This window comes from Acomys russatus, chromosome 17 (assembly GCF_903995435.1).
Source record: "Acomys russatus chromosome 17, mAcoRus1.1, whole genome shotgun sequence".
Taxonomy (NCBI): Eukaryota; Metazoa; Chordata; class Mammalia; order Rodentia; family Muridae; genus Acomys; species Acomys russatus.
In genome coordinates, this window is record NC_067153.1 from 25,736,229 (window position 1) to 25,760,499 (window position 24,271).

The 24,271-nt window shown below is 46.7% G+C and overlaps 1 protein-coding gene across 1 annotated transcript; it reads right to left on the reverse strand.

Moving 5' to 3' along the window:
• Nucleotides 1-24,271, reverse strand: Fam83a (family with sequence similarity 83 member A). The gene is made up of 4 exons (XM_051159645.1): nucleotides 23,626-24,271; nucleotides 16,395-16,562; nucleotides 14,290-14,414; nucleotides 1-538 (listed from the first exon to the last, which is right to left on the reverse strand). Exons 1-4 carry the CDS (start codon nucleotides 24,103-24,105, stop codon nucleotides 1-3), a joined length of 1,311 nt encoding a protein of 436 aa, XP_051015602.1. The 5' UTR covers nucleotides 24,106-24,271.

Below are 24,271 nucleotides of genomic sequence, written 5' to 3' on the forward strand. Positions count from 1 at the left end.
TTAAAAATGAGGCAAGGCCTGTAGAAAAGGTCTCCAGGGCTGAGCCACCCTTGGCACCAGGCCGAGCTGCTGCAGCTGCAGCCGGGTGGGCCTGTAGGCCATGAAGCTGCTGTGGGGAACTGCTGCTGCCTCATGGGGCCTCATGGGGCCCAAGAGGGCCTGTGGGGCCGCCGTTCTCCGGGGGCTGTGGTAGGGCTCAAGCCTTGGGACTGCGGATGGGATGGGGGCCAGGGGACTGCCCGGCCCTGAGGATGTGGACAGACTCTGGTTGTGGGCATTGCTGCCAGTCGACGGGCTGCTGAAGGGGTCGGAGGAGGTCCGGTCACTGGCGGAGCCGCTGCTGCCACTGAGGCGGCCATTGGGGGCTTCTGGGCCCTTGCAGGGCTGGAGCTGGGGAACCAGCTTTGGGGACTTCAGGCCCATCAGGGGCTTGGAGGAGGCGTAGAGGCGTCTGAATTCCTCATCGAACAGCTCCACCGCCTGGCCCGTGAACTTGGAGAGGATGTTCCTGTGCACGTGTCCACAGAGCCAAGAGAAGCTGGCGGAGGTAGGGAGGGGGGAGGAGGTAGGGGGAGAGAAGGGGACGAGACAGTGAAGAACATCAGTCTTGCGTTTCTGAGACCCTCAGAGCCACTCACCCTGGCCACTGTTCTATGCTTCCAAAGTCTCTTATCTTTAAGACTCTACTTCCCAACTCTTAAAAACAAACAAACATAAAACCTAAAATCGAAAACCTTTTATCTCTGATTTCTTTGCACTCTGCTCTCAAAAAAATTGTCAAAGATTGTGTTGTCAGCTCACATCTGAGGATTTTTAATTTGCTCATTGGATATGGTTTAATATTGATATAATTTGCTCATTGGGTATGGTTTTAAATCTACATATTCTATAGCAATATTTGACTTTAAACTTTTGGCAAAAGGCTTATGATTAAGAATCCATATTTAAGTATATATATAATATATGATTCAACTCATGTTTAGGGCATATATATGTATGCATATGTGTATGCAATTCTAATTCAACTCCATATGTGTATATATGCATGTAATTTGAATGCAACATTCATTTAAACATATATCTATAGAAACACAAATGTTTTTAAATAACAACCATGTCGACCATATGGCTTGCAACCTGCCATATGTCTTTCCCATCTTAATATGACTATATGGTATAAAGCAACTTTTATAAAACTTCTTAGTCCTAATGAACTCTCTGTTTATTATTGCATCTCCTTTCAGACTAAGAAAGTAACACGTTTCATATTCTAAATTGGTATAAGTGTTTATATGATGATAGAAACTTAAGGTTACATTAAAAAAAAAAAAACCAACATACTGTATATGTGATTCAACCCTGGTTTAAAATATTCTTTATATAAGGATGAAATTTCAAGGTTAGAAAGGCCTATTCAGATTAACAAGCTAATTTATATCTTTGCTAGTATGTGGCCATTACATGTCTTATTCTGTATGTCTTAGCTATAGGTTATAGACTTATAAATTATTGGAGATGGTTAAAACTCATAACTTGGGGTTAGCAATTGAGAGTTTGTGCTTAATCTTGAACCATGGGATGCAACTCCAAAAATGCTTTTGAGATATATTAACTTGAGACACTGAATTGTTTACAGTGCTGTTAGAACTTGGCTTTGCCTTCTGAAAATTATGACTATACTTTATATCTTCACTCTTAAAGAGGTACTTTATTTTAATGTTACAAAAACACAATTGAGAGATTTTAAAAACTCCTTTTAAAAAGAAAATTGGAGGTTTACAACAGTAAAAAGCTTAAAATTACTGCCTTAAAAATATGTTTACCCTTGTTTTTTGCTAATATTATTAAGCCATAATAGCTTTAGATTTTTATAAGCTATAGCTTTTTTATAACCTCAATCATGCGGGAAACTGTTGTGTTCTATAGTTATATACCATATAATGGTCAGAAAAGTTCCCAGTCTTTTTATGGACTACGTTTATGTATTTAAAAGTTTAATTTTGATACTAGAAGGGTTTCAATTCTGAATCATGATTTTTAGGCCTCTAAACCTAACATGGATGGAACCTAAGCCCTAGTCTTTAATGATAATTAAGACATGCAAGCTAAGCCAGGCATAGTAGCACAAATCTGTAATACCAGCACTCAGGAGGCAGAGCCAAGCAGATTTCAGTGAGTTCAAGGCCAGCCTGGTCTACAAATAGAGTCCAGGACAGCCAGGGCTACACAGAGAAACCCTGTCTTGGGGGAAAAAAGAAAGAAAGAAAGAAAGACCTCAAAGAAAAAGAAAAAAATATTGAGCTAGGGTTTCTCTGTGAAGCCTTGGCTGTCCTGGACTCGCTTTGTAGACTAGGCTGGCCTCGAACTCACAGCAATCCACCTGCCTCTGCCTCCCGAGTGCTGAGATTAAAGGTGTGCACCACTACCACCTGGCTGCAAACAATGTTTGTTATTGTGCTAAATTTATATACATCCTGTCTTCTGGATAGAGGGGGAAAGTCCCTCTTTTTTGATGCATAGTCATCCTGAAAATCAAGGTCTAGTGAGTTGTTGTCCCTTCAGATCCACTGGCTTCTTCTGTCTTCCCTGAGCTCACCTCAAAGAGGATTCATGCTTTTAACCCAAGGTCATTTCCCAAGCCTCTGCTATGCTGACACGAAGATGTGTGTCTCTGGCTTTTTTTTTTTTTTCCAGTGCAGATTTCAGTGCAGATTGCAAACAGTGGAAATGCTAACATGTCTAAAGTCTATCTCTTTTGTAAACTTAAGAGGATTCTTCAGGAAATACACTCTCTCATGGTGTGTGTGTGTGTGTGTGTATGTATGTGTGTGTGTGGTGTGAGTGTGTGTCTGTGTCTGTGTTATGATCTGTAATGATGTGGTAGCCCTCTCAGAGGTCAAATGGATTCCAGAGAAGAACCTCTGTCAATCAACAGCCTAACTTTCCCATGTATTGTCTATTCCAGAGAATGGGATTCCTTCCCCCTTCCTTGGTTTTGGGACTCCCCTCCCCACCATGGGTCCAAATTTTTCAGAAGTACACTGAAGGAAAAAAACTTTTCTCCCTGACCTACTTAACTTTATCTTCTGCCTTACACACACACACACACACACACACACACACACACACACACACACACACTTGTAGCCTGCCAGTAGCCTGCCAAGTCCAGGTGTTTCCTGTATCCAGGACAGTGCCAAAGCTGTTACCCACAGGTGCCCAGCCTTGTAGCCCGCCTCAGCTAGGCCACAGATGTTCTCACAGATCCTGCACAGTGGTCAAACAGTTGACTCTCCCAGGACTTCTCCAGCATCCCAACTTTCTCAGGGCCCCCAAAGATGTCTTCATCCCTAACCAGCAGGAAGTACTCTAAAGAACACTCTGCCCTCACTCCTCCCACCATTACCCCTTCCCAGTTCCTCATTTTTAATTTAAAAAAAAGGGGGGGGGGGACAGGCGTGGTGGCACATATCTTCAATCTCAGCATTAGGGAGGCAGAGGCAGGCAGATCACTGTGAGTTCAAAGCCAGCCTGGTCTATAAAGTGAGTCCAGGACAGAGTTATCATACAGAGAAACACTGTGTCAAAAAACTGGGGGGGGGGGGGGAAGAAAAGAAAAAAATATAAAAAGGGGGGGGGGAGGAGGAATGTTAGCCTTCTGACAGATCTGTTGAATGGCATAGTTTCTCAGGGGGTTGCCACATCATTTTAGATCATAACACAGACAGACAGACAACACACACACACACACACACACACACACACACACACACACACAGAGAGAGAGAGAGAGAGAGAGAGAGAGAGAGAGAGAGAGAGAGAGAGAGCCCAAAGGTCAGAAAATAGCTAAGTGTGAGCTGAGTCCTCCTGCCTCCATTCTGCTCAAAGGAGGTCACCTGATGGAGCCAGTGTTGGGGGGCCTTCAGTGTTCCTACCTGTAAAGATGGGGTACCAGCCCCACGCCAACACTTACTAGCCACTGAAAACAGCTCCCCAAACAGGCAAAAGGGTGACTAAGTATTGGATGGCCCTGCTGTGTTGCCATAGAAATTTAAACTGTCCTTCAGGCTCCAAGAGGTGGCACTGGCCTTTTATCTCAGTGCTCAGGAAGTTGAGGCAGGAGGATCACTGTGAGTTCCAGACCAGCCTGGACTACACAACAGAATCCTAACACACAAACAATAAATAAATAAGTGCTCTTGAATGAAGAGTTAACTCATTTTGCTCTTTAAGCAATGCAAAAATGGAATGCAGAGTGAGCCCACGGGGACTTGAGTACCTACAGCTGCAATTCAGAAAAGAAAGTCCCTCAGATATCCAGGGATGAACACCTTTGAAGATAGGTCTTGACCCCCCCCCCCCACTCCCAATTTAGAGGTTTTAAGTGAAAACAAAAAACTTGAGGCATTTATGCCTTATTTTTATGATTCTCTTATTTTGGCAAACATTTTTCAGTCTCAGATAGAAAACACACCCTCAGAAGCCTAGGGCAGGGGAGGTACCCCACCAAGAGGAGCTAAGGATCGTGGACTACTCACACAAATGGGCCATCCCTAGGGTAGTGCAGTGCATGGGGATAGCAAGAAAAAGCCAGCATCCCCAAAGTGTGGGCAGTGTGAGAACTGATGAGAGACAGACCTCCGAGGAAGGGTCTCTGCTTCAGCCCTCTGCCTGTCTCCTGGCCTTAGAGCCCGGGTAGGGTTCTCTATACTGTGAATCAGGACAGGCCCACACAGGCCAGGATAAGCCTTGGAACAATCAGGATGCTTTGTTTAAACCTCTCCTCCCACCCAAGAGCACCCACGGCCTGGAGAGCTGAGCCTCGGAGGCTGAACTCAGGCTGCCAGGAGGCAGGCAAGGAGGTGACAGATCCGGCTTGCCTTAGACTTGCAGAGTTGTTTGTAATCAGATACGCAAGTGTCTGTAAGACACATAGGTGTGTACCTCGTTCAACAAAACAAGCTCAACAGCGCCCTAGAAACTTCTTAGGCCAGGGGTTCTCAACCTTTCTAATGCTGCACCCCTTTAATAATGTTGTGGTAACCCCCAACCATAAAACTGTATTCGTTGATATTTCATAATGGTAATTTTTGCTAGTTTTGAATTGTAATGCAAATATATGTGTTTTCCAATGATCTTAGCCAATGACCCCCGTGAAAGGGTTGTTTGACTCCCAAAGGGGTCCTGGCCCACGGGTTGAGAACTGTGCGTTCACTGTCTTAGGCTCTTCATGCCCCTCCATTCCCTGTGTGGCCCCCACACTCTGCTCTTGTGTACCACTGAGCTTTGCTCATAGACTTCTCTCATTAAACACAGGGGAAGGAATGATGTCTACTGTTTGCTGAGTTTGGGCCCTGAAGGCAAAACTTCACAATCTTTGTCTGATAGCCCACTCTCCTTTCTGGTCTATCCATGGCTTATTTAACTCACGGATCTATTTTCCTGTGTTACACTGTTAGTAGTATGGCCTGAAATGAAAGGGAGCCACCTTTAAATCTTGTTTGTTTATCATTATCGTGTGTGTGTGTGTGTGTGTGTGTGTGTGTGTATTAATACATGTATGATCACAGAGACCTGCCATGGTGCATATGTGGAAGTCAGAGGATGGCTTTCCCTTCTTCTACTTGGTTTGGGGATAGAACTCAGGTCACTAGGCTTTCACTACAAGTGCCATTGTCCACTGAGCCTTCCTCACCATCCTGGATCATAGCCCACACCCAGTGCCAAGGTCCTCCCAGCAGCCTTGCCCTGGGGTCCTGAGCTAAAAAAAAAAAAAAAAAAAAAAAAGTCAGTGAAATGTGTCCTGTGACTACAGGATCGATGTCAGTTACTCTTTCATTGCTGTGACCAAATCACCCACTGGAAATAACTCAAGGAACAAAAGATTGAGTTTTGCTCACAGTGTCAAGGATTTTAGTCTGCCTTGAGGAAGGCATGGCAGTGCTCATGGTGGCTGGATCATGCGGCGGAGCTGATCATATCATGATGGGCTGGGAAACAGAGAGAGCAAGCCAGGCTATAAGCTTCAATGCACACCCCATTTAGCCTAGCTCCACCATCTAGGCCCCACCCCTTGTGGGTTCTGGAGCCTTCCCAAATGCCATACTGCCAATCACCAATCCCTGCTTCCCTAATCCATAATTAAAAACAATGCTGTATGCTTATATTTATTCTTACAAGTAAATATTGTAACTTTAGGATTAAAAACATATATGCAAACTTTTAGGATTTTTCTCTTAATATTACATTACTAAAGTGTGTTCACATTATTGCTCCTCCCCACTCACGATGAGACAGGGTTTCTCTGCAAAGTCCTGGATGTCCTGGAACTCAATCTGTAGACCAGGCTGGCCTTGAGCTCAGATCCACTCGCCTCTACCTCCTGAGTGCTGGGATTAAAGGTGTGTGTGCCCAGCTAGCTACTTATTACTTCTTGCTGTACTGTTTTTTTTTTTTTTTTTTGGTTGTTGTTGTTGTTTTGTTTTGTTTTGTTTTTTTCTGGGGTGGTTGTTTTCTGTTTTTTGATTGTTACATACTATCCCATTGGCTATGTCACTGGTGGGGAGAACTGGCTTGCTCTTTCTTCAACAGGACTCCTTCAGTATTCTCCTGTGTGTCTCCCACATGCACATGAACAAGCTTCCCCAGGGTATACACAGAGGAGGACAAGTGCTGGCTTACAGGTGGTGAGTGTTCGCCTTGATGAGGAAATGCCAAACGCCTCCTACAGCCATTCTCCAAGACAAAGGCATTTCCACAGTTCTCAGTATTTGTTAAAAACCTTACCTGGCATCACAGGCCTGTAATCCCAGCTCCCTGGGAGGCTGAGGAGGGAAGGTAGAATGCTCAGGGCCAGACTGGGCACTTCATTTTGATCTTGTATCAAAATAAAAAGTAAAAAGAAGAGCTGGGCATAGTGGCGCATGCCTTTAATCCCAGCACTCGGGAGGCAGAGGCTGTGAGTTCGAGGCCAGCCTGGTCTACAAAGTGAGTTCAGGACAGCCCAGGCTACACAGAGAAACCCTGTGTTGAAAAACGAAAAACAAACAAACAAATGATGTAGCTCAGTGGCAGTGCCTTTGCCTAGTATGCGTGACACCTGGGTTCAATCGCCAGTACTCCAAACCAAAATAATGCCCTCCCCCCTCAGTCTCGCCTGACCGTGCAAAGCCTTATCATGCTTTTAGCCCTAATCAATGTTGGGCAACAAGCCTGGTTCCTGTACACTGCCTTTCAACCCCACGTTTGTCATGCTTCTCACCCCACCTTCTTTTCTGCAGCCCAAACAGGTTTAGGGTAAACACCTTGAAACTTCCCTTCCCTAGACTGTCACTAGGAAAGCGGTCCTAGGGCTAGGTCTAGTGGACATGCGTCCAGTGCTGTCTGGCCCTGCTGCGTTGTCAGGCACACACTGCCTCGAGGAACCTGGCCCTGCTCCCTGGTGCTTTCCTCCAATATATGTCACAGAAAGGATGAGACACAGGAAGTGGCCTCACCTCCTGCAATGATGCTTCTTGAGTCATTCGATTAATGTGCTCATAATAATAACACTTTTTGCTTACTCACCAGGACCCATGGGAGAGGTCAATTCACTTTGTATAGAAGACCTAGCTGTGTTGGGCTGAAGAACCAAAGTCACTATTCAACAAACCCTGCCTGGAGTTATAGCTAGCACCATACATAAGAATGGTTAAGTAATGCCAACTTGTTTTTGTTTTGAGACAGTGTCTCTGTAGCCAAGACTGCCTAGAACTCATGGCAATCCTCTTGCCTCAGCACTCTGGGTGCCAGGATTACAGCATACATGAGCTACCATATTTAACACCAATGCCATTTAAATTTGTGTGTGTGTGTGTGTGTGTGTGTGTGTGTGTGTGTGTGTGTGTCCGTACATGCCTCAGCATCTATGTGGAGATCAGAGCACAACTCTCAGGGGTTCTGTTCTTCCACTGTGTGTTTCAGAAATGGAACTGATGACATCAGGCTTATGTGAGATGTGCCTTTATTTGCTGAGCCATCACACTAGCCCTAATACCAATGTCTTAAACAAACGTTTTTGGGTATCTCATGGCAGACAGTTGAGAGTCTGTTTTGCCATTGACTTGATCTTCCAAGCGACCCAATGGAGCCCATGTTGTGTTTTGTGCGGATGAGGAAGCAGGCTGGCAGAGGGGTACGCTGTGTAGCAACATGAGCCAACAAGCTCAAGCTCTTCGTCTGAGGGAAGATGTGACACATAAGATTATGTTGACTTAGTTCAGAAATGAAAACAGTGCCAACGTGGGGATTAGGTAGCGAAATGGTCCACGTTTTCAGAAGTTAAGGAGCAGCAAAGATTGCGTTTCTCTTGATGCTCAGGGGGACAGCACGGGACGGCTCAAGATGGTACATGCCCAGTTCTGATCTTCCTAAAAGCGTCCTTTGGTTCTGATTCTCTAGCGCCTTCAGCAACAGCATCTGTTTTTGTTTTGTTTTGTTTTATCTCTCCCTTCATCACCTTAGCACATCTCCAAAGGACAGAGTCCCTCAATCCTCTCTCTTCCTTGTGGTAACTCTAATAGGGCCTGAGGAACTGGTGTTTAGAAGAGATGACAGAAGAAGCAGTCAGGTAGACAGCCAGTCACAAGGGATAGGCTGTATAATTAGGCAACACTCTAACTACAGCCTAAAAGCTATGCAAAAATGCCTACACATAGATGCAACAGGATTTTAAATTAGCTCTACCAAGAATAGCAACTTTAGTAAGCGTAGGCTGAAGAGTCTGGAGTGGGGCTCACTTAGGATTTTCAGCAATTACGGCATTAGATTGTGTTTTGCTGTCGTAAGACATTTGGTTAGGGTTCCATGATAGGTGAAACAGTCAGCGGTGGGGAAGTGTTTTGGGTCAGAAGGTTATTCTGCTTGGTGGGCACTCCTTCCCAGGGTGTCACTAATATGCTGAATGCCCCATTTTGGGGGTCTCTTGAAATCCTTAACACTGAAGGGTTTAGAGCAACTGAAAGCACAGGGTGACCAGGCTCCTGCGTGCAACAAGATATGGAAACTCCTTCCGCCCAGGACGAAGACATGACATGATTCTTATGATGGACGACACATCTAAGCTCAGGATCCTGACACCTCAGGTGCAGCTCTAGTCATACAGAGACATCCAGAGCAGGCAGAGAGAGCATTTACGGACCCTGCTTTCTAATAGAACCGCTTTGAAGGCACCAGCGCTTTGGCCTTTCTTGAGTCAGTCCTCATAGAGAAAGGCTTCTCAGACCAACACACAAAATAACAAATAAAATTACTTAAATTCAGTATGCCAAGGAATAGTTCAAAAGAGAAATGTAAAAAGGAAATGTCCTTAGGCTGTGAACTGATTCTTAGGAATTCAAATGGCAGGTCAAGCTTTTCCCCAATGGATACATGTATCCTTTCTCCAATGGATACATGTATCTTTTCCCCTAATGGATACATGTATCTTTTCCCCAGGATACATGTATCTTTCCCCCAATGGATACATGTATCCTTTCTCCAATGGATACATGTATCTTTCCCCCAATGGATACATGTATCCTTTCTCCAATGGATACATGTATCTTTTCCCCAGGATACATGTATCTTTTTTCCAATGGATACATGTATCTTTCCCCCAATGGATACATGTATCTTTTTTCCAATGGATACGTGTATCTTTCCCCAAATGAATACATGTATCTTTTTCCCTAATGGATACACGCAGGCTGCCTCAGAGCTCACTGTTGGCCCAGATCCTTCTCCAGCCACTCACTAATGAGACGTTTATAGAATCTAAGTGGAAAATAGCTCAAATTAATATCCTGCAATCCAAGAGCAACTTCCACACTGCTTATTAAGCCCCAGATGTGGAACCTTTATTCCACAACAACAGATAAAACATATGTAGAGCCAAATGGCTGCAAAGCTTCAGGTGGGAAATCCTTACTCCATAATTTTCAAATGAAATAAAAGAGGCCCCTAAATGAACTCCAAATGTGCCTCGGTTCTCTCAAACCTCTTTACAAATGAGTGCCAATTGCACAGAGAAAGCTCAGGCTGTGGGAGTTTACAAACCACCGAAACAGAATTTTTTCAAATGAAGAGCAAGTCAAAAAAAGAAAAAGAAAAAGCCTTTCCCTTAACCAGTTTATCGATGAGATGCATATATCCGTAGCCAGCACTACTGCACTGAGAAAGGGAGAACATTCTAGGATGCCACCAGCTGCTGGGAACTCCCCAGGACTCCAGCTGCAGGGTTGGCTGGCCAGCCTGGAATTTACATCCTGACTGGCTCGCCAAAAACTAACCAAGTCTGGAGTCTGAGAGCTGTGCCTTGTGGTCATAGCAAATGAAAACCAGGAGATAGACATTATCGAAGGGGGGTGAATTTACTTACGGTTTTGAATAGAACTAGGGCAAGAAAAGTTCTTAGTTTCTTTCCACCTCTTTTGTTAACAGTATTGATATTTGGTAGAAAAGATGAAACAGAATCCCAGAAGCATGCAGGTTGTTCAGTTTAAGGAAAGCCCCCAAACCGTGCTGCTGACAATTAACAAGCCCTTAGGGTCTGGGCTCAGCTTGGACCGGACTCTGACTGGGTAAACCGAAGGATTGCTAACGGATAATTAAAACCTAGACTCAGCATTCCCCAGAGACCTTGTGAAACTGGTTGCTGTTTGTCAGCAAAGTCATTAATTCCCTTGTCTGTCCCTTCCAGTCACAACTCCAGCAATGAGCACCTAGGCCCAGAGTAACTCAAACAAGCCCTAACAGATCAAAGTCCCCATGCCAGTCCCCAGGCTGCTCTGGCCTGCAATCCCACCTTCCAGGACTCTAACTCCTAGGCAGTTCCTGCTCACATAGCCCACCCCCTCCTCTCCCCTCCCCCCCACCAACCCCTCCCCCCACCTTCCCTGACACAACTGCAACCTGTCTCCTTAAAACTGGCAAGGCTTTTCCTGCCTTTTTTTTTTTCTTCTTCTCCATGTCCCCAAGTGACAGCCTTGCCAGTTCGCTACTGAATAAACCTTTCTTTCTACCCACACAGTGGTCTAGTTCAGTGGTTTCATTGTCATTCGTCAGCTAGAGAGGTAATCAGTACTTCCTGGAGTTGAGACCCTTCTCAGGTGCCTTAGCCTCAGCCGGGTCCCTCCCCCAGTGTGGGATCCCTGGGTGAGTATACTGCTTCAGTGGCCATTTTCTTCAGCGTCCTTGTAATGCTTTCCTTAAACAACTCCATGGTCATGTGGACGGAAAGCGACTGCTGGGTTCTAAAAGGCAAATTTTATTTGTGTGTTCTATTTCTCAGGTTAGAGCATCCGTTAGCTCTCCCAGCCATTGGCTATATCCCCTCCTCTCTCTCCATGCAGGCAAAGTCCCAGTTCCAAAAGGAAGGGGCCCAAGAGTGAGATTTCCAGACCTTAGGTTGCCAGGAGCTGGGGACAGGGACAATCCCTGTGAATGGGTGAAGGGTTTAGCAAACTGTGCTACATCCATACAGTGGAATGTATTGCTCAGCTATAAAATGGACAAGACACTGAAACATATCACAGCTGGTATGAACCTCGAAAACACTATGTTAAGTTACAGGGCCAGTTTTTAAAAATACCACCTAATGCATGACTCCATCTGTATAATGCCTGGAGTAAGTAAAGTCATCAAAATATAGACTGGGGGTCACTGGCGGTAGAGGAGAAGGGGATGTGAGTGTGACTTTTTAATGGATATGGAGTTTCTTTTGGGGGCGATGAAAACATTTCATACCTAAATGGTAATAATTGTACAGTGTTGCGACTGTATGGTCTGCCACTGAATTGAACATTTTGAAATGATTAGTTTCATGCTATGTAAATGTTAATGTAAAAACAATAGTAATAGTGAGAAAGAGGCCAACTCCAGCAGTGGTTCTCAACCTGTGGGTCGTGACCCTTTTGGGTGGTTGACTGTCAGATGCTCTGCATTTCAGATATTTATATTATGATGCATAACATTAGCAAAATTACAATTATGAAGTAACAACAAGATAATTTCATGTTGGGGGGTCAGCACAACATGAGGAACTGTATTAAAGGGTCACAGTATTAAAGGGTTGTAGTCTCAGGAAGACTGAGAAGCACTGCCCTACAGAGTCCTTACTTCAGGCATCTTCTTGTATCAAGAGCAACTGTCAAAATACGTCAGCAAGTCTGACAATAATGGTGCTATACTTTGGATATGGGTAGTGGGGATGGGGCAGCCATCGGGTTACATCCCACCCAGAGGCCAGGCTAGTCTTCCCGGGCTGTAAACTAAGTAACCTTTCTCTGTGTAAAGTTAATTGCCTCTGGTATTTTGCTATAAAAATGCTGACTTATCCAAATGATCTGGGAAATGGATATCGGTGTTAGAACTCAGTATTTATGTCTGTCCAAAATCCACAAGTTAAAACTCCCAACCCTTAATGAGACGATGTTAGGGAGTGGGGCTTTCAGGGGTGGCTGCATGCTGGGGGTGGAGCCCCCGTGAATGAGGTTAAGTGCCTGTGATGGTTTGAATCTGAAATGCCTTCGAGAGGCTTATCTGTTTGCACTTTGGTCCCCAGACTATGGCATTGTCTTGGGAGGTTGTGGAACCTTTAGAAAGTGGGGCCAAGCTAGAAGGTGGGTTTCTGGGGGGGGGATGGGGCGCAGCCAGCAGATTACATCCCAACCCTGCATCTAATGTGAGCATCCTTTCCCGTTCCTGACCCACTGGGGAGGTTAATATTGTCAACTTGAGAGGCTCGAGAATCATACAGGAGACAAGATTGTGCACAAGCCTGTGAGGCATTAGCTAACCTGGGCTAACTGAGGTGGGAAGAGCCACCTTAACTGTAGGTGGTACATTATGGCCTGGGGCCTGGACTACAGAAAAAGAAGAAGGCACCATTGGCATTTGTAACTTCCTGTTTCCTGACTATGCATGCAGTGTGGGCTCCTGAGGTTACTTCTTCCTGACCATGAAGGACTGCTTTCTCGACATGAGCCAGAGTAAACCTTTGCTTACCTAAGCGTCTTCATGTCAGGTATTTGGTCCCAGTTGATTACTGTACTCACTATAATAGAAAGGGCTGTGCTGTTTCTGCTGCCATACCCAAAGCTTTCCCACCATGATGGAGGGGAGGTGTAGCCTGGTCCAGGAACCCAAACAAACCTTCCTTCCTGAAATCGCCTCTGTCGGGTGTTATGTACATAAAACACGAAACATAACTGATTGGAGTGCCCTTCCAAAAAAGACCATGGAAAGCTCCCTCATCCCTTTTTCTGTGGGGGAGTGAACACAACATTTCTTAATAAAAACGTGAGAGGGCATTTTATAGTATATCTTGTTGTTAAGTTTCAAACCTGGATCAGAGGCTGAGGTGCCTACTTAACATATCAAAGCAGACCTGGCCTCCAGGTTTTGCCAGCCTCCCTCAGTCCTTACCTGTCACACAGTATGGCTGGCACACCTCACCCTTTACCCTGAACTCTCCAGCTCAGAGACTGGGCTGCTCTTCTCCAGGTGGGTTTTTCCTATATAATCCAAACATTTTGGTTACCTGTCTTTTTTTGTACCTTTGGCACCTGGTTCTCCTCTCGCTTCCCCTCCCCCTCTATCCATAAGCCCAAGTCAATCTGGTCATGTCCACGCTGGTCTCTCTCAGATGTCTCTGCCTCTGGCTATCCTCTCTCACATATCTATAATAAACTCTCTCCTCCACCACACCTAGGAACAGTCACGTCATTCCCTTTCCTTTTTATTTCCTTTCTAAAAATTCAATTGTAAAAGTGCATTTGTATTTTATTCCGTAGGGAGGAATCTACATATAGCTTAGCACCTGTGTTCTGCTAATACTTTTTTCCTCAGTTAACTTTTCAATCTTTGTATTGACCATCAGGCCCAAGCTGAACACAGAACTTAGTGGCCTTGATGTATGAGAGCCTTCCCTCCCATCATACATAGAGAAAGACCCTAATGAGAAGAAGCACTCACAAAAATTTTTAAAAATTAAAGTAAAAATGGATCATCATGTCCACACACAGGAGAAATCTATTGCTTTATAACAGTTTCTAAGAGATCTGAGAGTTAAAAGAATTCTATGTCTTATTTCAGTACCGGGAAGGTGCCACACTTCTCACTTCTCGCTCCATGTATGTGAAGAACTCTAGCTGTGGACAGAAAGGAGAGCTGGGAGCTCCCAGGGTGTTGGGAGCAGCTAGGGTCCAGCTGGCACCTCACTCAGCCCTTCACTGCCAGGAAGCCTTGACAGAAGATGAAACCAGTACTCACCTGTATGATCCGGATAAGACAAATCTCCAGTCTGAGATGATGAACTTCTCTTGGATTTGGCCAGCAAATTTCCTCCCTGACTTGGCACAATACACCTCCCCTTCCACACTCCTGATGGAAATGTTCTGTTGGAAGCAAAGAGAAGCTGTCACAAACGGTGTGTTTCTCGATCAGCATGCGAACTGTGGCTGAACATGTATCCCCAATTCTGTGTTGAAACCTAATCTCCAGTACAGTGGCTCTAGGAGGCTGGGCTTTGGGAGGTAATTGGCTCCTGAGGGTGGAGCCTCACAAAGGCATCTCCCTTGGTCAATATGCCATGTGAAGAAGATACAGTGAGGCAGTCATTTACAAACAAGGCAGGGAGCCTCCCCAAACATTGAATTTGCAGACATCTTGATCTGGGATTTCTCTGTCTCCAGAACTGTGAGAAATAAATCTCAGTTGTTTATAAGCCACCCCAGTCTGTGACAGTCTGCTGCAACAGCCCAAACACACCAAGATGATTTGCATGGGAAATTGGAAGGATGCTACCAAGAGTTTATCTGAGCTTGGAGAGATTTTTGTATCATTTACATTTTTTGTTGGCCTAGCTTTCTAAGTTTTTTTTTCCATTGCTCTGGCAATAGATGGTAATGGGGGAAAAGAGTAGAATTCCAGCAAAATTAAGACAGCAAATAAAAGAAAGACAAGGGCTTGATGGCCCAAGGAGCCCCTATTCTAGGCTTCCATGGACCATGGAAAGTCATCTGTATTGCCGAGGAGCAAGTCTATAGGTGAACTTAACAACATGAATTCCTTACCCTAAGCTGGTCAGACACCTGGCCCGGTACAACAAGAGGAGACAGTAATGTGAAGACCTCATGGACCCAGGACCATTCTAAGAAAAAGTGTGTTCACAATCCCAATTCTAACTCTATTTATATCTTGTCTCCCTGTCAGCAACTGGTGTCCTTGCCTCAGCTGGATCGCATGGAAGCCTGTAGAAATGGCAAAACAGGGAATATGTGGGGATTCACTTTAGGTTTATAGCCCACCAGGCTCAGGGAAGGACACGCCAGAGGAGATCCACAGCTCTTAGGTGTGGTCCATGAAGGCGAGGCCTGTGCCGACTCTCTCCATCTATTATAACCTACCCTTTGTGGAGGAGTAGGCAGACCTTGAGTGACTGCCCGTAATCAGTGGCATCACTAAGGATCCCTGAACTCAGCTGTTCCCCAGTCGGTGTGGAGGGGATGGTGTTTTAGAAGCTGATTACATGTATGAGCTAGAAGGGACATATCAGAGGAGCCCAGAGGACCACAGATCAGCTGTTCAGCTAGGCCTATGCATGAAAGTTATGGGTGGTTTTCCTCCTGACCTCCACTCAATGCTCTCACGTCTTGTATGACTAATGAAATTCCTATCTCTGTGCTTCTTTTCTTTCCACCAGGAGAGGAAAATGTGCATGCATATGCGAGTAGAGCATGTGTTTAGGGGAGGATCCAGTTAAACTAAGAGCATCAACTTCTTGTTAGGGTCAGGGAGTTCAAAACACATACATGCCTTTTCCTCCTTCTCTTCCTCCTTTCCTCTTCTTCTTAATTTTTTTTTTTTTTTATTCAAGACAGGCTCTTATTATTTGCTCTGGCTGTTCTGGAACTCACTATGTAGACCAGGTTGGCCTTGAACTCACAGAGATCTGTCTGGCTCTGCTTCTCAAGCACTGGCATGAAAGGCATGCACCACCACCATGTCACCCTCAAAGCACACATCTTGTTGGTTTTTTGGATGGCTCTGTACTGTCAGATGTGTCAACTTTGTTTCCAAAGCTAATAGAAGGAAAAGAAGATGTAGCCTACATTTTGGCAGTGTCCTGAAACTTGGAAGGCCCTACACATCCATTCCATCAAGGGTTTTATAGATGAAAATGATGGAAATCTCATTTGGGTCAGAGCCTAACACTATCCTTTAGAATTCTGCAGTCCTCTTTCTGGATCACTACTGTTTCGTATGCTGCTTCCCTGAATAGTATAGCTTCTTTGAGATACTGGGTTGGGTCAGAGCTAGCACTGTCCTCTCTGATGAATACAGGGTACCCTTAGAACCTTCACTGAACCTCTTACCTTAAGATGACTATCGGAGATCTGGACTTTGTCACACATCTCCTGGAAGAGTTTCACACCTCCCTGGTCTAGAAGCACACAGACGAACACCCCTCTCTTGTTGGCTGCCTCTAGGATGTCACAAAAGATCTCGACATCCGTGAACACATCCATCAGAATGGCCAGGACCTGGGCCAGGAGAGAAGACTCCATTACTAGAGAGGTTAGTGCAACACCACCAGGTTGCAACCACAGCTCCTAAACTGCAGTGGGTCTCAGAGAGCTGGAGGGGGAAGGGGGGAATAGGGGAGGGTCTGACAGGACAGGATTACAGGAAGGAGAAGGAAGCACCCAAGGGAGAGGTCCTGAGCCTCTCTTGGCCCCACCATGCCAGACTAGGCATATCTTTGCCTCTGTGGCCATGTTGGAGTAAGAAGTGTTGAGAGGAAAGATTAAGAGGAGAGCAGGGAGGTGAAGGAAAGCAAACAGGTGGAGAGAAAGAAAATGAACTTCAGGTATTCCTGGCCATTTGGAGGTAGAAGGAACCGCACTGTTTGTCAAGTGTTCTTAATCTTTTAACATTTTCATTTGTTTGTTTATATTTCTCCCTCTCTCTCCTCCCCCGACCCCACAGAATGGAGCTGGGAGGGCGGGTAACTTGTGCCATTGTGTGAATGTTGTGGTCAGAAGACAACTTGTGGAATTGGTTCTCTCCTGACGCTATGTGGTTGTCAGGGACTGAACTTCTATTCTCAGCCTTCGCAGCAGCTCTCTTTATCTGCTGAGCCTTCTCACTGGCCTCTAAGTGTCCCCCCACCCCCGGAGTCCTCATGTCCCACAGAATCCCATATGGAAGAACTATATTTAAACTAGCTCAGAGAGAGCTGCCCCCAGTGGGATGGAGGGGTCGTGAACTCCCAGCAGCCTCTGTATCATCATCAGTCTCCTCAGAACTTTGCTGAGATATCCCACAAAGGGGAGGCAAATGGAGGGGTGCCTGCTTGCCAAATCCCCATTTTTCCTTTCTGTGTCAACAGCACCCCAGAGCGAACTGGACAGAGCAGCTGGGAACCACTGGTCACAGAGCAGCTGGAAACCACTGGTCACATGAGACCAAGGCCAGAGCAACGAGAGCACCACATCCCTCCCTGGCCACAGAGACTGGTCCAGAGATGGTCACACCATCCAACTTGTTCTGATGAGAGCCGCTCCTGGTTGTTTGTTGGAATTCTTGAGAAAAGGAGAGGTGTTTGTCTGTCTGCTCTACCCCCACTTAGCTGCTAGTAGTTAATCCTGGCACCCAGTGTGCTGTTCCTGCACAAAAATGAAGCCAGCCTAGAGAAAGCCAAGCCAGGCAGTGGGCATGGGTCCTCAGTAATAGTACCTGAACCACCTGGTTCCAGCCATGCCTGAAATCCCCTGAGTGTTGGGATTACAAGGGCATACCCCTGTGCCAAGCTACCTCTGACCTCTCCACAAAGGATAACAAATCTCCGTCAGTTTGCTTGGATTGATTTATTCCCATTACTAATACCTAAATTGTGGTTTAAAAGATCATTTGGATGACTGTGTTAAAATTACAAGAATCATTAGTATGTTTGTGGTCAAAAGTAAAGCCTGCTAGATGGTAAGTACTCAAGAAATGTATGTTGGTAATGAATGAAATTAAATTTTAAAAAAGTGAAATAAACCTAATCGTCACCCTCCACTGTGACTGCCACAGACAGATTAAGCCTAAATGGTAGTCACAACAGGAGGGGTATAGAGAATTTTGTCTTCAACATTAGATGTTGCTGTTTGCCAGTAAAATGTCCCCCACTGGCTCATATGCTTGAACACCTGGTCACCAGATGGTGAGCAGTTTGGGGGATGTTGTAGAACTTTGGGGGTTTGTTTCTATCAGGTGTTTTCTCATAGCATTGAGGCAAGTAGCTACCACAGATAGAACAATATTGTTTCACTGTCTTGCCAGCAATGAGCCCGTGTGTGTGCAAGCACGTGTGCATGCATACTTTGTCTCATTTTGCTTTGAGTCTCACTGTGCAGCTAAGACAAGCATTGACTTGTAGTGTTTCCACTTCAGCCATCCAAGTGCTGGGATCACAAGCCCGTGTCAAAATGCCCTGTGACAATGTTTGTTGTTTGTTTGTTTTTAAAGCAGCAACAACTGGAAGCTAGCATGGAAAGAGAACACCTCACCTTATGGGTGGACCACAGAGGTGGCTGGGACCTGTGTAGGGCTGACTACTTAGCTGATGTGGCTATCTGTGTAAGGGGGGACAATTGGAGAACTGGGTCTTGCACAATAAAACCCATAATCCATGGGTTAGAAGCATGGGTGGTTGTCACAAGCTGGAAGTGTGTAAACTAAATATATGGGAGTTCAAATGGCCAGGGGCTTCCTTCCCTCTTGTGAGATAAATACTGCCCTTCTGAGGCATAGAGAGAGGGACCACACCCTTTCCAGAGCGCAGAGCTTTCTCTGAGACAGTGTTGGTGAGAAAGCAACTAAAGTGACAGGTTTATAAAAACAAGGCACCTTGATTTATAGGTCATGGATGCTTATAAAGATAGGTACACAACATGTGGGTTTATTTCATTTGTTTCTTGTTGGGATGGGCTTTCAGTTGGATGAATTTGAGGCCAGTAGCTGCTTTGAGTTATTCTTCATAAGCTTCCTACACGATGGCTGGGTTGGGGAGGTGCCATCTTAAAGAGTGTAGTGGATCGAACCGTGGTTCCTCCCTCCCAAAAAATATACGGTCACAGCCTAACCACTGTGAACGAGACCTTACTTGGGAGAAAGTCTATGCAGGTGGGAGTAAGTGAGAAATCTCAAGGTAAGCTCTTTCTAGATTACTAAGTGGGCCCTGGATCCAATGACAAGAGGGAACAGGGGATGTGGGTCTCCATGGTGCAAGACTGGAATTACAGCTGAGACAGAAAGATCACAGGTTCTGGGATAGCCTGGGCTACATAGACCCTGTGCCAAAATAAGATAGTAGAGGAAGCCGGGCGTGGTGGTGCACGTCTTTAATCCCAGCACTTGGGAGGCAGAGGCCGGTGGATCTCTGTGAGTTCGAGGCCAGCCTGGTCTACAGAGTGAGTCCAGGACAGCCAAGGCTACACAGAGAAACCCTATCTCGAAAAAAAAAAAAAAAAGTAGAGGAAAGATGCAAAGAGAAGAGAGGGAGGCCATGTGAAGACAGAGATTAGAGTTGGGGAGTCAAGAGGCCTGGAGCCCCCAGAGGCTGGGAGATGGGAGCAAGGGTTCTCTCTTGGAGTTTGTATGGCCCAGTGGGTACCACCGTTCCATCCCTTTGGCTTCCAGAACTATTTGAAAATAAATTCCTGTTGTTCTAAGCCACCAAACAGTAACAACAAAAAAGGCTCGATAAGCATCTACCCCAGATTTGTCTCATGTGACTTCCTCAATACCAATCCCCCACTTCCCAGGGAGGATCTGGGGGTGCAGACAGCTCTCCACAGCCACAGGCCTGGGATGTGGTCAGACCTACTCACACCCCAACCTGAAAACTCATGTCCTTATCATTATGCTCCACACCCACAAAGACTCTGTCTTTTTGTCAGTCTGTCTGTCCTGTGCACAACAGTGACAACCTGAGGGAAGAAGGGTAAGGAAAGTACATTCTAGAATTAAAAGAAACATTCTGGCTCTGTTTCCCTGCCAGGAATATAACCCTAATTTATTCCCCACTGGCTTTTAATGTGCGCGCGTGTGCGTGCGCGTGCGCGCGCACGCACACACACACACACACACACACACACACACCCCTCAGAGCATCTTCTTGCACTCTTAACAATTTTCAATATCTTCGAGAACTTTTTTCTGTGTATTATACCTATTGAGATGAGAAACTGGACCTGAAAAAATCATTTTTGCTGTTTTAAATTATTAGCCATCAACCCCATTATAAAATAAATAGCATAAAATAACACATTTCAGAAAATACCTATCTTCAAAAGCTATGGTGAGCAGCATGACCTTCTTCCTTATATGTTGTGTGTTTGTGTGCCATGCTGGGTCCTCATATGTTGTATGTTTGTGTGCCATGCTGGGGACCAAAGTCAGAACCTCACACATGCTAAGCAGACCCCCAGGTCTGATGCTTTACATTTTTGCTAATCAATGTCTGCCTCTACAGAACACTGTAGTTTTTCCCTATCTCCCACCTCAGTCTGCTGCATAGTGCTGTGAGTGGAAGCATAGAAAATAATCTTTGGGGGGAGCTAAGATGTAGCCCCACTGACAGAGTGATTGGCTAACATGCACAAAGCCCAAGGTTAAAATTCTAGAAGTGCAAACATCAGGGCATGATGGTGCATGCCTGTAATCCCATCACTTGGGATATAGAGACAGGACAATCAGAAGCTACGTGAGATTCTACAGCAGGGAGCAAAATACACTTAAAACAAAACAAAACAAGCCAAAACAAAACAGATAAGTGCTTAGAAACAACAGAGCATCCCAGAACCACTGGAAAGTTCTCAGGGATCCTCAGGGACTTGTTACTCAACTTGGGAAATGCTATTCTCACTCTTACATCCAATGTACAAAGCATACACAGTGGCTGGCCTTGGAGCCTCCATCCTTGTCCCCTCCTGACTCCTTAGGGTCTCACTGCATAGACGGTGGCATCTCCCCTTCTCCAGGACACTTGCCCCCCTCTGACATTCCTGACCTTTGCACTGGGCTTCACTCTACCTGGAACCCTCCCTTCCTTCTCTGCCTGGAAAGCTCTTACTCAGCCTTTTCCTGACAACTCAGGCCACCTTTTCTCAGCAGCCGGCCTTAGTCACTGTCTCTCAGGGACTTTGCGCCATCTGGAGTTTGACCTGCAGCATATCCAGTCCTTTCTCGTAGCGGGAGGCAGCTGACAGAGACGTCCCCAAGGCAGAGACACCTCAGTTCTGCTTTGCCACCCTGGGCTGGGAGCAGTGAAGGAATTCAGTTTGAAGGGAAGTAAGGAGGGTGGATCCTGCTTCTTAGGGTGGGGAATGCCCTAGAGAGGACAGGCCAGGCTGCTCCCCAGCCTGTCTGCCTTTCCTCTCAGGGGCTGCAGTTATAGAAGATGGGAGAGCTCCTCCTCCTCTTTTTTCGAGACAGGGTTTCTCTGTGTAACCTTGTCTGTCCTAGACTCACTTTGTAGACCAGGCTGGCCTCGAACTCACAGCGATCTGCCTGCCTCTACCTCCCAAGTGCTGGGATTAAAGGTATGTGCCACCATCGCCTGGCTTTCCTCCTCTTCCTGTCTTTGTCTGTCTGTCTATCTGTCTGTCTGTTTGCCTGCCTGTCTCTGTCTCCCTCTGTCTCCATTTCTGTCTCTGTCTGTCTGCCTGTCTCTCTGTCTCTATTTCTGTCTCTGCCAGTCTGTCTCTCTCTTTCTTTGTGTGTGTGTGTGTGTGTGTGTGTGTGTGTGTGTGTGTGTGTGTTGTATTGGCCTGTGCACTCTTGCACTCCTATGAGTTTTGCATGTCTGAAGGGTATAACTAAGTCAGTCAGCCTGCAGGTGGCTGGTAGGCAGTAGAAATGAGGAAAGCCTCAAGAGGCTCAAGTCCACAAAGAGATTTAGGAGACTGTGACAGAGAATACCCAGTCAAAGAGGTCACCATAACTTGTTTCAGAGGATCCAGTCTTCCTACTTGCTAAGTGGACCCAGACATCCTCACTTTTAGCACCTTCTGATTTTCAACTGTCTTAAAATCCATAACATGTTGTGTCATACAAAAAAGAAAAAAAATACCTGTGGGGCTTGGGCTTCAGAAGGTGGGGATAATGGAGCAGTGGCAACTTTCCAAGACGTTGCCCTGGCCCTGGAGCTGGTGCTGCGTCTGGTGCTGGCAGTCATCACAGTTAGGCCAAAAAAAGAGTCTCACTCAGGTCAGCATAGTAGCTGAGCCCCAGGAGGTCAAGTACTAGCCTGAGGTGTCACAAGGTAGCCATGGGTGCCCAGGCTCCTCAAAGCCTTCCTGGGCCCATCTGTCAACTGAGGATGCCATCATGTCATGAAATATAGTTCCCAGGCAGCCCTGAAACACAGTGGATCCACCCACTGATATCATCTAATTTAATTTTCCAGAGCTCTGCTCCCTTACAACCCTCCAGGCCCCCAGCCTTGGTAGCTTTCCCCAGGACTTTAAGATTGCACACCTCATTGACCCTGGGGGTGGGGGGTGGGGATCCTGTCATGAGTCCAGGACCACAGCCAGAAATAAGCATAAACATCACACAGACACACACACACACACACACACACACACACACACACACAGAGAGAGAGAGAGAGAGAGAGAGACAGACAGACAGACAGACAGACAGACAGACAAAAAGAGAGATTATTTCTTTATAGATGACCCCCACCCCATACTGGGGATTGAACTCAGGGCCTCTTCTATGTTAAACAAGCACTCCAGCACAGGGACACACCCCTAGCCCTAGATGGCAGACTTCTCTCCTCCTTGGAGCTCACTCTCTCCCTTGGGGTGACCCCCCACAACCCTGTGCACCTGGGAAAGAAGAGATACCAGAAAGCGAGCCCCTCCACCCAGCCCTCAGTTAACACGGGCAACCACTGCAGACCTGAAGCCCCAGAAGCCCTGGGGACTCGGGCCCCATCTGCTGTGATGCTGAGGTCCTGTCAGCTGCGCCAGCGGCCCCCCTATCACCCCCCTGCTCCTCCCATCCCCCTTGTCCCCCCCCCCACTTCTGAAGGACTTTCCCAAGTCTAAAACATTGGCCCTATGGGGAGAGGGAAACTTTCTCTGACCCTCTCCCTATCCCATTTTCTGCTTAGAGCTGCCCGATACAGGGGCCACATGATCAGCCGAGAGGCTGAGAGGACAAAAGGACAAGAGTATGCCCCCAATGAAGGCCCCTCCCCGCTTCATTTGCAAGCACAAAGGAAAGAGTAGCGAGAACCAAGTGACAAGCAGCAACGGTGAGGGTCTAGGCAAAGGTAGGACATCCTGCAGCCAGAGGCCAGGGACTCAGAACTGAGTGACAGGCAGTTGGCAAAGAGGCTGGAAAGCACTGGAAGAACTTTATTCTTCCCACACAGGAGACTGTGGTGCCAGGGATGGGGTGTTAGTGGCTGAGGTCCCAGTTGTTACAGGGAGCATGGGTCTGTGTTCTGGGGCAAGCTTGTGAGAAGAGGATGCAGCCCCTAGCCCCTGTTCTACCAGCCCTACTCCTCCCTGCCCACGGCCGTGCAGACTTGCTCTGGGTGAGTACCTGACTGGCCCGGGAGATGCAGCGGCGGACCAAGTCTCTGATGTTGTTGTGTTTGTCCATCTGGAAGTACACAGTGGCGCTGGACTTTTCCTTCATGTAGGGCTTCTCGGCCAAGGTCCAAGTGTGCAGCAGAGCCGGTTCGCTGCCTTCCGAAGCCACGGGGAAGTAGGTACCCGATTGTAAAGAGCAGGAGTCAAGCCCTCTGGGTCCTGACTCAGCCCCCGCTGCAGGATCTAGGGCACCGGGGGGCTCCCTGGCCTGGGCCTGGATATACTGAGCCTCCACTGAGGACAGGAAGTCTACCTCTCCTTCCTGGCTGAGGGCGCGCCAATAAGCCTCTGGACCCCCATCCAAGAGGGCATCTGTAGCCAGCCGGGCACTCTCATTGTCACTAAAGTCAGCTCTGGCTGGCTGGACCCACTGGTTCTTGACATCTTCCAGACGTTTCCGGATCTTGCCCACGTGCCTTGACCGGCTCATGCTGCAGTGCCCCTCAGTCGTGGTGGGGAGGCCAGCTGTGGAGCGCCTCCAGATGTATGGAGAATGCAGGTGATACCAGGGAGGAGTGGGGCTCCCGGTATTCCTAGGAAGCTATGGGCTTCCCATAACTAGCCTGCAGAGCAGAGTCTGTTCTTCCCCTCTGGCC